Here is a 16,265-nt window from a genome sequence, read left to right on the forward strand (position 1 = left end):
TCGAGTTCGGGCTATTTTTATCTAGCTGGCCACACATGGGCTGGCCCGACCAGCCCGAACCATTGCAACACTTTTCCACAAAGCCATTTCTTCATTGGGGGGGCGGGTTTTAACGGTTCGGATTAGGTTTTGACATCCCTAACTCCACTACACTACACATGAGACCCACATATTTTTTTTTCTCACCCCACATTTGCAAACAAACACAGCCTGCTTTAATAAGGGGTGGGGCCCACATGAGACCTATTGGGATTCTCAAATTTGATTATTTCTTAGTATAGGTTGGTCCCACTATTATTATGTAGTTAAAAAATGTTAGGAGAGCATATCATTAAGGAGGTGGTCCAAAATCAATGAGGAGCAATTATGACTAATTTTAAATTTTGTTTTATTTTTTCAAATTTGTTCTTGATTTATAAAAGAAGATTCAATTAAGGGTAAATATGTCTTCGATTTTAAGGATTTAAACTTAATAGCTTGCCAATCTAGGATTGTATATGTAATCTGCATTTTTTTTTCCTTTTTGGGGCAAGATGTAATTTGCTTCTCAAAACCATAAAAGCGTAAGAAATGTTAGTGTGTGCAGCGGACCACCACAGAAAGAGCATACCGGATATTTGTCAAATTTGGTTAACAAAAAAAAAAAAGAAAAGATATTTGTCAAATTTCGCCAAAGAGAGTAGTGCAGTGAGTTAAAGAAGAGTCTTATTCAGTATTAATGAGTTGAGATTTCAGTAGAAGATGAAAGAAGAGAGAGAATCATCTTCGGTTTCAGGTGGCTATAAGGTTCTTTATTGGAGACGATAAGAAATTAGTAGGTGGAGAAAACGATTTTTTCTCTTTGATTCTGCCACTACTATATTTGGTTCCTCTTCTCTCCTCTCCTCTGGGAGGCGGGAACCTTCTATCTGCTTCTGATTCTGATAGAGACACTACTGCATTGAGAAGAATCTTAACATCTTACGTACTCAATTTCTTTAATCATCAAACCCTCTCTGTATTTTTCTCAGGTATATTAATATCATCATTGCTTTTCTCTTGAATCCCTTTATTTCATTGCTTGTATGGCGAAAGGTTGAGTGGGGGTTCAACCTCTTCTTTCTCATCCAAACCACAAAATATTTGGAATTTCTGGTAGGGTTTTCCCTTTTGTTTACTATTCTTTTCTGGGTGATTGTTCGATCCGCTTCAATGATATTTTGTTAGGTGAATATGCTTTTATTGGGCATTTCTTGCTGTTATTCTGTTGTTCCTCTTCTGCTATATTTGTGCTTCTTTAAATAAGTTCTTGTTATAGTGTTTGATTCTTCCGGTTGAAGTTACAGTTGTTGGGTATGATGATTAATCAATTGATATCTTAAAGGTATGGCCTTTTCCCAAATTCAGGAAACTTTTAATCTTTTATCTTGAATTTTATTTTTGGGGGTCATCGCTGAGTTCTTTATCTGGAAATTTTTGTTCGATTACTTGACAATTTATTGCGTAACATGCTTGTGTGAGGAGTATCTCGGTGGAATGATGTAAGTTTGGTGCTTACTTATGCAGAGTTTAGGAGATAAACCATTTACAGAACTGCCTAAACATGTATCAACTGATTATATATAACTACCTGAGGACCTCCTAAAACCTGTCATAGCCTTCCATAGGAATGAGAACTGCATCTCAGGTGTGGCTTTTAGGAGGAAAATTTTCTAGTATTCTATGTTTGACTACTTGATACAATTTTCTTGAATAGACACCCCAAAATTGGGTAGCCTAAATGACTGTTTCATTTTTTCAATATGAATAATGTTATGCAGTCTCTGCTTTCCTTGGAATTTCATTAATTTCTTGACAGTTGAAACAAACGGTGATCCTTGCAGATGCTCTTTTTTTACCATCTATCTTTCTCTGTGATTTTGTACGTTTAGGGCTTTAATGATTTTTTAATCCATAGTTCAGCTACTGTGTTTTGTGGTCTCCAGTTCAAGTGTCTCTTTTGTTCTTTTCTCTTAACCAAGTGAATGTAATGCGAATGGTAATTGCTTCACTAAAAGTCATTTTCCATATCCATTACAAAAAAACATAGAAAGCCTTTCTATGACATTCACTTGATAGTTGGAAGTTGGGAGATAAAAATAAATCTTGTTTTGCATACTTTGGTCAGCATGCACTACAAATTCACCGTGACCAGAAAATTTTAAAACAACTAATCTTCATGTTATGTTATTTCTGACCATTTGAGATGCTGTGTCTATCTGGAATTATTGTAAGAGGTTATCACCACCAATAAATACTCACAAAATCATGTTTGGAATCATCTACTCCTTCTGAATTTCAGCTTGTCAATTTCTTGGTATACCTATTAATTTTGTCGTCTGTCCTTGGGTAGCAGCCAATTAGAGTTTGGATCCTATCCTTGGGATTGCTTAAGTAGTCATGTCAAGATCCTGGATCCTACAATGAAATAAGAGGCTACGATATGAACCTGATTTCAGGTAGAAGGAAAATATGGGTCACTTGTATCTCATTTTCTTGATATTTGGGGGTAAAGTTTTGTTTTTATTTTCTTAGGTCTTTACTTTTTAAAATTTATTTTGTTGAGTTGACACTGCATATTATATGTGCTTCTTTTAAAATTCAACCGCTGATGGTAGTTTTTTGTTTGAATTGTTTCTTACTTTGCATTGGTAGATTCTTTGCTTTTCAGGATTTTTAGTAGTTACATCCAGGGAAAATCTTGAATGACCACTTAGACATTTCATCTCCATGCACCATGCTAGTCTTTTCCTCCTTTATTATGTGGAGGGAAAAGAGGAAAAAGATTACTAGAAGTTCACTAGCATAGTTCCGCAACCCAAAAAAGTCGGATGTTTTATTACTGTATGAGTAAACTAGTAGAAAGGTGCTGAACTGCTGTTCCACTTTATCTGTTTCCTTTATTCTACACCCCTCTTTAACAACTCCATAATGTGCCTTCCTCTTTATGTTCAAAAGATTAGAACCACAACTAAATGGTTCCTTCTGTAGTGATTACCAATGCCAAATTTCAGAGGATAAGTAGCTTGATTTGTGTGGCCTTATCTCAACCACTTGGGATCAAATGTTAGCTCTGTTGTTCAAAACAGGAAAATTCCAGGATTCCTACTGCAAGCTGGGACATTCAGCTTCTTTCTCTTCCTATAGTATTTTATGTGATAATTGGTATTATAGACAGATATGCTGTTCTTGTCACCTGAAACTATACCTTCTGTCTAAAAATCATTAACTGTACACGTCAAAAGCACAAGCTTGGTTATGATATTTTAGTATTGGTTCTGATTACCTCATGATTATATTGTTAAAGTGAATTCAGTGGCATGTAGTCTGTGGAGGAGAGAACTAACAAAATTTAGTTCTTTTCTGTAGACTAACATCACTATTGGCCATTGGCCAAGAAAAAACCATATATGGTAATGTACTGCAGTTTATACTTATTCCATTGCCTTACTCCCCCACCCCATTTAAGCATCAGTGTATCCTTTCAAAATCTGAATTGAATGCAGAAAGATATTCTCTGGTTTTAACCATTGATCATTTGGACTATCTATTTCATGTAGTTCACAAATTTTGGCTATGGTCCTGAAGGTTTTGTCTAAATTGTGTGAAAATACAGCATGATGATTCTTCTACAATTCTTATGTGATTTGAGTGACAGAGAAATCTGAAAAATGAACTGACAAGACCTTTTCTGTTAACTCTTGGTGAAGCCATTATCCCTGATCTTTTTTCTTTTGTATTATGTAGTCTTCTAATTTTTATGGGTCATTAGCTTTTGTGGTCTTTGTTTTCCCAATTATGATTTCTTTGTTGCTCATGTTGGTTATCATAAACTTTCAGATGGAACACCGGAGTCCACACCAACATCAGATACTTGAAATTAATCAAAATGCATCTGATGGAGGACCGAGCGTTGGAGGGGTTAAGGTCTGTGGTGAAGCACCATGTGGATTCTCGGATGCTGAAGCCAGCTTGAAGGATGCTAGAGAACGATCTGCATCTATGAGGAAGCTTTGCATGGCAGTTACACTGTGTGTTATTTTTATGAGTGTGGAAGTAGTTGGAGGAGTGAAAGCCAATAGTCTTGCTATCTTAACTGATGCAGCACATCTGCTTTCTGATGTTGCAGCCTTTGCCATCTCCTTGTTCTCATTATGGGCATCTGGGTGGGAGGCAAATCCTCGTCAGTCTTATGGTTTCTTTAGGATTGAGATCCTTGGTGCTCTGGTTTCCATCCAGTTAATATGGCTTCTAGCTGGGATACTGGTTTATGAAGCCATTGATAGGTTAATTCATAAGACAGGCGAGGTTAAAGGCTTTCTGATGTTTGCTGTTGCTGCTTTTGGCTTGTTGGTTAATATCGTCATGGCTTGCTTATTGGGACATGATCACGGACACGATCATGGACACGGACACGGACACGGACACGGCCACGGACACGGCCACGGACACAGCCATGGGCATGGTCATGAGCATGGTCATAGTGGGCATGATCACGACCATGGTCATGGCCATGGCCACCACAGCCATGGGATAAGCATTACAACACATAATGGAGGGCAGTGCAAACACCATGATGAGCATGATCATGACCTTTGTGAACCTCTGGTCCAGAAATCATTGGAAGATGCACAAATAGTAAAGCCCACTGGTGAACAGAAAAAGAATCGAAGGAACATCAATGTTCAGGGAGCTTATCTTCATGTACTTGGGGACTCCATCCAGAGTATTGGAGTGATGATTGGAGGAGCAATCATATGGTGGAATCCCAAGTTGAAAATTATTGATCTGATATGCACCCTTATCTTCTCTGTGGTTGTTCTTGGCACAACAATAAGGATGCTGCGAAACATACTGGAGGTTCTGATGGAGAGCACGCCGAGAGAGATCGATGCAACAATGCTTGAAAGGGGCCTGTGTGAGATGGATGAGGTTGTGGCTGTTCATGAGCTACACATTTGGGCAATAACAGTAGGAAAAGTCCTGTTGGCTTGCCACGTGAAGATCAAGAAAGATGCAGATGCAGACATGGTGCTTGACAAGGTCATAGATTATATCAGGAGAGAGTACAACATCAGCCATGTTACCATACAAATAGAGCGTTAGTTGGCCTCTGCACTTCTTGAGGAGAGTGGTAGTGGCAGGAGTAGTATTTGCTTTTCTTCTAGCCAGTGAGGGATCTAAAATTGGTTCTTTGTAGTGTTGAGCTATTATATCAGTTAGCATATTCTGATAGAGCAGCTTTGTGCGCAATACCTGTTAACTGTGCCAAATCGTATTGAGCCGTGTACACTGAAATCTGAATGGGACTTTCTGGTCCTTATCTATTTGATACCTATAAATGTTGGCAAGAAAATAAGTTTTCTTAGTTGTGAATGTACTTTTATCAAATCAAAATTATCAAAATTAGGATGAAATGTATCGTCTTTCTGCTCTCGTCCAGCCAATCAGTTCAATGGTGGACACTAGTCTAGGTTTTAGGAATTGGAATCGAAATAACTCTACCTAAAAATGGTATTGAATTCAATATTGGATCAAGCAGAGAGCAGCTTGTTTTTTTCTTTTCTTTTTCTGGGTAACAAACAGAAAGCAGTTTCACCATTAACTTTGGGTAAGGATGTCAAGAGTTATCTGGGATTAGTTTCATCTCTATTAAATTTAATACTTAATGTCTGCATATGTTAGATGAATTAGAAATTCTAACATTGAATCTCAACCAGTAATAACGTGTGAATGATGAACATAAATAAAGATAAGGGAGAAAGGACAGACCGACGTTCTGCTAATTTCCCATGATTCCAATAAGGACCTCGAAACATCAATTCAAAAAAAAAAAACACACGCACACAAATGGTCAGCATCAAACGCAACCCATGCAAGCACTATTGAACCCACTTTTGTTGGTTTTGCTTCTTAAATTGTTTCTTTTTCCAAAGAAATCTCTTCTTCCACCTTAAAGTTCAATTGATCGAACAGAATCACCTTCTGTAGCTTCAGTTATGATAACCAAGAGTTCCAGAGAAAGGGGTCTAGTTACCAGCGTTGTAATCACAATCTACCTTCGGGATCTTTAGATTACAAGCATTCATATGATATAAGAGTTGTACGTAAACAAAATAAATGACAAATGATTCCATCATTAATTGAATATGTGTTCTGCAAATGACATATGCTTATATTAGTTGAATATGTGTTCTGCAAAGTATCAACAAAGAAAAGAAAAACCAACAGCAAAAGTAGGACAGGTAAAATTGGGTCTCTTGATACTACTTAACTCGAGAGTCCCAGATCCTCCTTCGCAATATACCTAGATCTTCAAGGTCCATACCAGCCCCCAATTGCAAGAAAGGATTAAATGGGGGAGGCGAGACGTGTTTGGTCAATTGCAGATGTAACTGGCATAGAGAATGCTGACAAATCTTCCAAATTGTTGGACGATGGCCATTGCCTCAGCAAAACCTCAATCTGACTTCGGCTTCAATGATTTGCTCCCTCTTGTGGATCTCCCCACAAACTTGAGGATCTCATCAATCAATATCACTGGAAGTGCGACACCCAGCACTAACAGCCACTCATTCAGGCTAAGAGGCACGATTGCAAACACTTGTGCAAGGAATGGAACATACATGATCAAGAAATGCAAGCCAAATGAGACAGACATGGCTAGCAGGAGCCAAGGATTGACCCATGGGGGCATAGTCAAGAGACTCCCATCCTCAGACAAAGCATTAAGGGAATTGAACATTTCAATCGCAACCAAGACAGAGAGAGACAGGGTCATGGCTTTCACTTTGCCAGTCTGGAAGTAGTCACAAGGGTTATCAAAGGAGAAAACCCGAGAACCAGCTGTGAAGTTGGAAGCTGTAAACCCTTCCCAGGAAGGGCACTCACCCCAGTTGGAAAGCTGAGAATAGGTGACAAGACTGTGGCCATCCTTGGTCAGGTCAATGCCCATGAAGGAGCCCTGTGTATACCAAATGACGAAGACCCCCACAGTTGCCAATCCAACATAGAGCCCAACAACCTGCACCAGTTGGAGTTGAAAGATATAACAATTCAGTGTGTGACAAGATGGTCATGAAATCATTATTCTTTTTTCTTCCCCTATTTTGGTGATGGTTTTTTCTTTTTCTTTTTTTTTTTCTTGGTTTGTGTGTGTATGTGATTGTGAGTGTGTTGGGGGGAGGGGGTATTGTTTCTACTAGAAAAGAGGGAAAAGCTTAAGTACCAGATAACGGAACAAAATCCAAGCACTGATCAATGAATCATCACTTCTTCTTGGAGGTTTCTTCATTATATCATTATCTGGTGGATTAAATCCTAAGGCTGTTGCAGGGGGCCCATCAGTGACAAGATTTACCCACAAGAGCTGAACAGGGATCAGGCCTTCTGGAATACCTAAAGCTGCTGTCAAAAATATGGAAGCAACCTCTCCAATATTTGAGGAGATCATGTACCTGCATTACAATTTTAAAAAGAAAAAAAATTCAGACCCATCCTAGAAGCAGTTCAGAGCACTATGACAAGAGACAGCATATGTAACTATTGAAATGACAATCCTAAATAGAGAAAAAAAAGAATTACATTATTAAGAAAAATATGCAGCAACAACAACAAAAGCTCAGCCTTAGCCCACTTAATGAGGTCAAATTCAAACAAAACAAAGTACAGAAATGGGGAAATATAAGATCGGGAAAGGAAGATGAAAAATGAGATGAGAAATAAACAAGAAAAAAGCTATGGAAAATGAAATATGGCGAGTAAAATAGAAGATGACAGATGAATAAAAGAGCAAGGAGGCACAGCCCACCAAAGGTCCAAATCCAAGCCCTCCAGTAGGCTCTAGCCAAGATCATGGATCCTTCCCCTCCAGTAGGCTAAATCCAAGGTCATACTTGGAATAAGACCTAGACAAAGCATGTCCTTCACAACTTCTCCAATGGTCTGCACTTAAGGCCTGCCCCTTGCTCTTTTAGCTCGCTCCTTCTATTGGGATCATATAACTCCTCCAAACTGGGGCATCCCTAGGCCTCTGTCAAACATGATCATACCACTTCAAATGACTCTCTCAGAGCTTGTCATTGAACAGGGCAACTCAAATAAGCTTTTATCTTCTATTGGTAGAACCCAAGTCAGCTCTGGCATGATCTTCCTTATTTTATGCTTCCTAGTTTTTTCAGCACTTCTTAACATCCTCATCTTGCTAAACATAGCTCTCAATGTGAAACTGCTTCACATTCTTAGCTATGCATCATATAATCAATAAAGAAGGTGACAAAGAACATGATTATTAATTTACACGCCATAGCCAGTCCATTGAGCACTAACAGACAGCATTCTTCTTGATAATGTCCAGATCCTTCTAATGAAATGGTGAAGAAAAAGCAGGGGTTGGGATTTAGTACAAGTTTAATAGACTTATACCAAACAAAAAACTGAATGTGTATCTATAGTTAAAGTTTTGGCAATTAAATAACATTATAGGAGGTAAATTATCTCCAACTAAACCTAAGAACGAATCTCTAAGAACTTTGTTAACCTTCTACATCTCCATATATATCGAAGTATAATCATATCCTGAGATGCCATACAGGAATTTTACAATGGCAAGCATTACTACCATGCTCCAATATGCACAAGACATTACTATCAGTTTGATGCAAGCAGTCAATCTATTCAGCACCGATGTACAGTCAGTAGGATCTGATTGAAAATATTCTTGAAAAAAAATCCATCTGAACCTAACAAATTGTTGCAAGCCTTGGTAATTTATGTTCCATTTCTTATTCCAGGTAAAAACCAGATGAAAGAAAATTGTCAGGCAAATCTCATTTGTAACGCAGATGTTATGTAAAGGTTTTGCTTTTGCGTTGCATTACCAGGAAACAGTGCCTCCAGAAAACCAAAATGGTTGTGTTTCATTTCTAGGTCTACAAAATTCAGGGAACTTAGAGCATGATATATTTTAAAATAGGCATTCTATTTACATTTTGATGTAAAGAAAGAAGGAACCAGTTTTGGTAACTGTTCCAAGCAGACAAATTGAAAAAGTCAATATGACACTGGAATAGGGAAATTAGAAAATGTCATACCCAGCACACAAGGCTTACCTTTAGCAGGGCTTGGAGAGGATCAGATGTAAGCAGCCTTAATCCAGTTTCCAGGGAGGCAATTTTCAGGACTTGACCCCGTGACCAAGCATTCAGCAAGTGAGCACTTGATCAACATACCAAGCATGACCTCTGGGGAAATTAGAGTTTGACAATCTAGAAAAGATCAGGAACTGATTAACGGCTGAATGGAATTTGAAGATATATGTTGGCAAAGAAGAATTTGATGGCTGGTAGATTGGCATGTAGATATACGTCAGGGTAAGCTACGAATGGGAGTAGCATTCTTGGCATGGGAGGGGGAATCTCAGCAAAGCAAATATCCAAAATAGACTTTAAGCAGCCAAATATCTACCTGAAACTGATCCGTATTGCTCTTGAATAAAATTTAACCATACAGAGTTCTAGGACAGAAACTCAGCAAACAAAACCGAGACATACGGCAGTCCTGCAGCCAGATCTTTACCTGGATCCGAAACTTGCTTGAGCCAATTAAAAAGTGTGCATCAGTGCTCTATTTGAGACTCCCACTCCCATTGACAGTTTCTTTGGTCAGTGGATTTTTTTGGGTGTGATTTATCCTTTGAAAAGATGTCAACTTTAATAGGACATGTGAGAATATTAACATAGATAAAAAGGTCAGATTCTCCTGGAGGTGGTTCAGTTGGCATATCAAAGAAATCCAGTTGTATTGGCTACAGAAAAAGTTAGTTGGTTACAACAATTTGTAATTTTCTATTAGTAACAACCTTTTTCACTTTACTGTTACATATATAAAACTGGGGGATCTGAAGGAAAGGGGGAAAACCTGATGAAAGCCTTCATGTTGTCATAGATAGATCTACCTTCACCAACTGCAGTAACTATTGTACTGAAATTATCATCAGCTAACACCATGTCAGAGGCTTCCTTGGCAACCTGTAAAGAACACAAAGAAGATATTTTAAACAGAAAACAGAATATTCATTAAATACCACAGATGCAGTTACCTCCCCACCCTCCCAAAAAAAAAAAAAAAAAAAGTAATTGTAAAATAATCCACCCACTCCGAAAGGAAAAAAGGACCAAATGTTAGGAACAGGCATCATGTAGTTTTCATATCAAGAACAACCATGTAAAATGTTAACCGAACATCAGTACTCTTAAATAACTTCTAGACAACATATGTACATTGGTTTCTCTGTGCACAGGAGGATACAGACCAACTTTATAATATAAAAACTACAAGAAATACCAATTTTCTGAGATACCAACTCAACACGAACACTGGAACAAGCAATACTCCAAATGTTGAAGCATATTAGAGAATTAGTGAATCAACATCAAAAATCATGCTGAAATGCTGGTAAAGATAAAGAAATTTCAATAGATATTACAACAAATTGATCCTCAGAAACTGAAATTGGAAAATCTCAACTAGACCAAAAACATAAATCTCTTGGCACACATACATAGATGATCATTCAATATTAAGACTCGAAGTAATAGAGGTCATACAGACCATTAGTCTCTGTTGCATGCCCTGATAGAAGATTCTTAACATACAAGCAAATTATTCAACAGAATAAAATACTCTACATAAAAAATGTACAGGTAAACCCATGGTCACCCACCTAGAGGACCTCCAAGTTTTGATTGGACTGCATTGCAGTTTGCTTTTAAGAAAGTCTTTCTTTTCTTTTTTTTCCCCCTTTTTTGGGTGCAGGTGAGGGGGAGGTAAACCCAAAAGAACACTAGTCCAGAAAGGCAGAGACAACTGTGAGAGGCAAAAAGAACATACCTCAGTTCCAGCAATGCCCATGGCAATACCAATATCAGCCAATTTTAGAGCAGGGGCATCATTCACCCCGTCCCCAGTCATCGCAACAACCTCCCCATCTTCTTTAAGCAACTTCACTATCTCTTGTTTATGCCTTGGTTCCGCCCTGGAAAAAAGAAGGCCACCACTTTGCCTCAGATGTGTTTTCTTATCACTAAGGTCCATAAATTCCCTTCCAGTTATGCTTTTTGAGTTAATGTCCTCTTGAGCTCCAAAGACACCTATTTCACGACAAATTGCCTCTGCTGTATTTTTGTTATCTCCTGTAATTACCATAACACGGATACCAGCAGCTCTGCAATCCTCAATTGCTTTGTGAACCTCTTCTCTAGGAGGATCCTGTAATGATTATGTTAAGATAAAAGCTGTTAGTCGATCAAATATTCCAATCATCAGGCAAAACCCAAAATGAGCTTCTGCAAAAGCAGGGATTACAAAAAGAGCCATCTCACCCTTAGTCCAACCAAGCCAACAAAAATAAGATCACTCTCAATTGATGAATAATTGGATGGATTAAGTAAGAGTTGATGAGCTGGATGATCTTCATCACCATCATAAGTGTCAAATTCAGCAATCTCTTCCTTGTAAGCAAAACCTAGACAACGCAATGCGGCCGTGGACATTTCAGTGAGGGATTGCAGGATATGACGTCTTGAACTTTGACTCATTTTTACAACAGATCCATCAAGCAACTGAACATATGAACTCCTTTCTAATAAATTCTCTACAGCACCCTGCCACAAAACATTCATTGTCACAAAACGGTCATGAGATTTTACCATAATGAACTTGACAAAAGGAAAAAGGAGCAGAAAACATAGAAATGGCGAAAGCAGGATAAGTCATGCTAGCTTCCACTCTCATCAAAGACAGATATGTAGAAGACTTATATCTATTCCCTCTCTCCCCTCTTTTCCTTTCTAAGGCGGTGGGGATGATCCTAAAATTGGTCAATGGAGAACCTTCAATAAATATAAAGAAAACCCATAATGAAGTCGCCCCAAGAGAAGATATAGAATGGCACAAAAGCAGAGACAAATCATGGCAAAGAAAAAGTGGGGAAGTTAAACTGTTCCTCTCTGGTGCAAGAGCTTTCTTTGTACATTATATGTCTGGGAAATGGTTAGATCTTAAGATTTTTTGTACATCATCCAGCAACAACAATGCTCACCTGTAAAGAAATCATACAAAGAAAGGATGATCATTCCACCCCCCCCACCAAAAAAAAATTTCAAATGTCCAGACTCGCTAACTTGAACTTCGTTTGGAAATTCAAACACGAGAAAAAGGAACATTGTACCCAACTCTGTGAATCTTTAAGATGGATAACTTGGATATCATAGAGAAAATCATATACTTTCCAGTGTACAGCAGATTCCACAACTCCAAAATAAAGCATCATTTAGCAATTAAAGGACCACACACACCACCTTTTTTATCTTTTCTCTAACTTTTTCTGTTTGTTGGGGGGGGGGGGTTCAGGGTATGACATGGAATATTTATTAGCAAATAAAATCGGAAGTACAACAGGTAAGAGTACGGTACACATACAATGGACATCAACAATGAAAAGTGACGAAATAATGCCCCATAATGCAAAAACACACTTCGTACGAAAACCAGACATCCAATCTAACATTTAGAGAACACCAAAAAATGTGTGCACACACACACACATATACTCATTCATAATTGTTTAATGGATAAAGGAAAAAAATAAGGGCCACAGAGCAAGGCTTCTAAAACAGAGCAAACAAGGGAGAACCTGTGTTTTATACCTTCACAAGTAAGGAATTTCTTCCTGATTCTGATTTGACAATAACACCCATCGACTTGCGATCTCGGTCAAATTCAAGAGTTGCAATCCGACGTGCAGCATCATTCCATTGTTGACAATAACCTGTAACACAACCAAATAAAATGATTCTCCATTCACATCTACTTGAAGAAACAGAATAAAAATGGGTTTCAACATACGTAGAACATCAGCAGATCCCGAAGGAGAGTCAGCACGTTGTTCATGAAGCCCCATCTTCTCAACCATAACCTGTAAAGAGAAAGAATGAAACTCAAAAAAAAAAGAACCTTACTATATATATATACACACACTTGTGAAAACAACATGCACTAAATATCCATATTTACTTGTCTCTAAGTTCAGCAATTCTGTTCCTCATATAATAGTTTATGCTTCACTGCCTTTTCAGGATTGTCATTGTTCTTTGCAAAAAATGTTTCACAATTTTGATGAAAGTATATCATTCCTCCGAAGACATTAAGACTACACAATAACAAATAAAGGGTACTACCTTCAACGCCGCTTCAGTGGGCATGCCAGTGGCTACATAGTGATGTCCAGACTCTGCAACACCTGCATCATTACAGACAGCAGCAATCTTTGCAATTGCTTGAAGATTTGCATCCATACCACCCGTTGGCCAGTCATGAATCCTCCCAGCAAATGGGTTGTATGTGGTTCCTTCAACTTTGAAGGTCCTAGTTATATCTGCATTAGACCCCATTGCCACAAGCTTTGCCACTGCCATTTGATTGGTCGTCAATGTACCGGTCTTATCAGAACAAATCACAGTTGTACAACCTAGGGTTTCAACACTTGGCAGCTTCCTCACAAGGGCATTCTTCTGCGCCATCTTGCGTGTCCCGAGAGCCAGGCAAGTTGTGATAACTGCAGGTAATCCTTCTGGAATGGCAGCAACAGCCAATGCTACCGCAATCTCAAAGTAGTAAGTGCACTTCTCAAAAGAGAACTTAAAATTCCTCGGCCAACCGTCTACGTAATCCCAAGTGAGAAAGTACCTCAGATTGATAAGCCAGACCAGAGCACAAATAAGACCAATAATGAGGGTGAGGACTTCCCCAAATTCATTCAGTTTCTTCTTCAAAGGAGTATCGTCATCAGCCAGTGCAGCAGAGTGAATCTGGGAATGAACTTTCCCGATCTCAGTATTCATGCCAGTCTGGGTAACCAAGCAGATGCAATTCCCATTCACAACCGTCGTGCCGGCAAAAACCATACATTTTTTCCCTTGAATATCATCTTCAGAGACCGGCTTATTGGTCTTGTTAACAGCTTCACTCTCTCCCGTCAAAGAACCCTGCTCGACCCTGAAGGTGGAGCTTATCAGACTCAAAACCCGCATATCAGCAGGAATCTTGTCACCCACCTTGAGTTCAACGATATCACCAGGGACGAGATCCTTGGCAGGTAAAGAAGAAATCTTCTTCCCGTCACGAATCACCATAGCATGTTCCGACTGAATTTCTTTCAGGGCTTCTAGTGCTTTCTCAGCGTTGCTCTCCTGCCAGACTCCAACTGCAGCGTTTAAAATCAGGATCAAGAAAATCACGAGAGGCTCAACGAAAGCCGTAATTCCCATCTCTCCTCCTTCATCCCCATCGTACCAAGCAAGAATGAAGGAAACAACAGCAGCCGCAAGCAAAATTCGAACAAGAGTGTCGTTGAATTGTTCGAGAATTAAACTCCAGATCGAAGGGCCTTCATGCTTCTCCAACTCATTCAAGCCGAAGATCTGACGCTGCTTCTCCACAGTATCCGAATTCAAGCCAACATTTTTGTCCACCCCGTAATGTTTCAAGCACTGTTCGACATCCATAGCCCACGCCGGAAAGACATCCTTGTCAGGGGGTCTCGATCCACTACCATCATCACGTCTTCCATAATTCTCCCCTCCTTTCCCCATCAAGATTCAGTGTTGTAGAAACTCGAGAAGAAGAAGAAGAGGCAGAACCGAAAGAAGAACCTATACAAAACAGAGAAACCAGATTGATCGAAGGAACCCTAACCAATGGTGAATTTATATAACTTTAACATCAGGATAACTGATCGTAGAGTCCAATGTACCAAAACAACTGCAAGAACAATACTTAATCCAAAAAAAAAAAACCAAAAACGGTTTACAATGACAGGTTTTCTCAAAATGGAAAGGAAAAAGTTTAGATTACCAGGAAAGATGAGTGTTTCTTACCACGACTCTTTGCTCTTCTCTTTTTTAATCTCTCCACGTTCCTTTGGTCCAGAGTCCCAAAAGACACAAACTCAAACGGAAAAATTGAAATTTGGGTAGAAAACAAAGAACAGAATTCGATCCGGCTACAAACACCTTTTGAATAAACTGAAATGAACGATTCAATCGCGAAAGGAAACGCAGATGTTGATCGCTTTCACCTGTACATCAAAGAAAACCTGACGATTACACTCCCCAATAAATCAGGAAAAAGAACCATCGAAGCCATCCATTAGGGTGAATCGATTCCGCACTGTACTCTTCTGTTACATTTATATCACCGTGAGTTCAAACCAACGTCCGATCGGAATCTTTTCTCATAACGGAAAATACATATCGAATCAACGGTCTTTCAAGTGGGGGTAATTGATATTTAAGTTTTGTACAAATTACATATAAACCCCTCCGAATTTACAATTAATTATACCTACTCCTTAAAAAATCATTTACAGATATTCTCTGAATTTATATATAATTTATCCTTAATTTTTTCCAAGAAAAGAAAAGGTGAGAATATTTATTTCAGAATAAATTAAATTTATTTGATATAAAGTTTTTTTTCTTTAGTAAAAGAAATCAAAAATATTTTATTTGATATGGTGAAAAGTCGTATATGAACATTTAATATAAGCTTTTTAGCTTCGTAAGCTTCTTGGAAAGTCCCTTAGAGTTGGTTTTGAATCTTTTGATATGAATGGCCTCCATCAAAAGCTTCACACTTTCCTTGTTTAGCCGTATACCTATTTTAATATTTAATATATATTATTTTGGCCTACGAGTTCAGTGGGTAAAGAGATGCAGGGGAAGCCAGTGCTTTCATGATTAGCTGTATACCTGTTTTAGTATCTATTATATTATTCTCCCCTCCCTCCAACAAACCATTTAGAGGTTTTTTTTGCGTGTTGGGTTCCTTTAGTAAAATATTTTATTATGTATGGGTTGCAACTACACTGAGCCTTTAGCCGCTATTAAGTATCTTTAATTTTCAAAACTAGAGAAACTAATATACTGCTTAGGTTATTTAATACATTGTGTTACGACTAGAATGCCCTTTAGCCATTCACAATAGGCAACTAATATGTATAACACAATGTATTAAATAATCTTAAGGGTATTTTGGTCCTCCCAAATTTGAAATTTGAATATGCTTAATGATGACTAGCAGCACTAGTGTGGTTGGAATCCATACATAATATATTGGAGTAAAGAGACCTAACATTAGTTTATGGTCCATTAAAGGACCCATATGTAAAAAACTCAAACATTTAATGT

General features: G+C 38.3%; 2 protein-coding genes across 6 annotated transcripts; one reads left to right on the forward strand and one right to left on the reverse strand.

Annotated features, from left to right (window-relative positions):
* Positions 1-626: 626 nt before the first annotated feature.
* On the forward strand, positions 627-5,420 carry LOC149023369 (metal tolerance protein 1-like). Of its 5 annotated transcripts, XM_089143918.1 has the most exons (3): positions 628-818; positions 1,011-1,134; positions 3,859-5,420. In XM_089143918.1, exon 3 carries the CDS (start codon positions 3,859-3,861, stop codon positions 5,122-5,124), a length of 1,266 nt encoding a protein of 421 aa, XP_089000044.1. In that variant the 5' UTR covers positions 628-818; positions 1,011-1,134; the 3' UTR covers positions 5,125-5,420. The 5 variants fall into 5 exon arrangements, with proteins under 5 accessions (XP_089000045.1, XP_089000044.1, XP_089000043.1 ...); XM_089143919.1 differs by lacking the exon at positions 1,011-1,134 and having other exon boundaries at positions 627-818; XM_089143917.1 differs by lacking the exon at positions 1,011-1,134 and having other exon boundaries at positions 629-1,010.
* A 750-nt stretch (positions 5,421-6,170) lies between these two features.
* On the reverse strand, positions 6,171-15,232 carry LOC149023370 (calcium-transporting ATPase 1, endoplasmic reticulum-type-like). The gene is made up of 9 exons (XM_089143916.1): positions 14,955-15,232; positions 13,257-14,729; positions 12,925-12,994; positions 12,726-12,847; positions 11,400-11,681; positions 10,909-11,286; positions 9,937-10,046; positions 7,247-7,475; positions 6,171-7,042 (listed from the first exon to the last, which is right to left on the reverse strand). The coding sequence occupies exons 2-9, from the start codon at positions 14,667-14,669 to the stop codon at positions 6,479-6,481; spliced, it is 3,168 nt and encodes a 1,055-aa protein (XP_089000042.1). The 5' UTR covers positions 14,670-14,729; positions 14,955-15,232; the 3' UTR covers positions 6,171-6,478.
* Between the last annotated feature and the right edge of the window lie 1,033 nt (positions 15,233-16,265).

This window comes from Hakea prostrata, chromosome 2 (assembly GCF_041222555.1).
Source record: "Hakea prostrata isolate BN-2017 chromosome 2, UWA_Hpros_2, whole genome shotgun sequence".
NCBI classification, from domain to species: Eukaryota; Viridiplantae; Streptophyta; class Magnoliopsida; order Proteales; family Proteaceae; genus Hakea; species Hakea prostrata.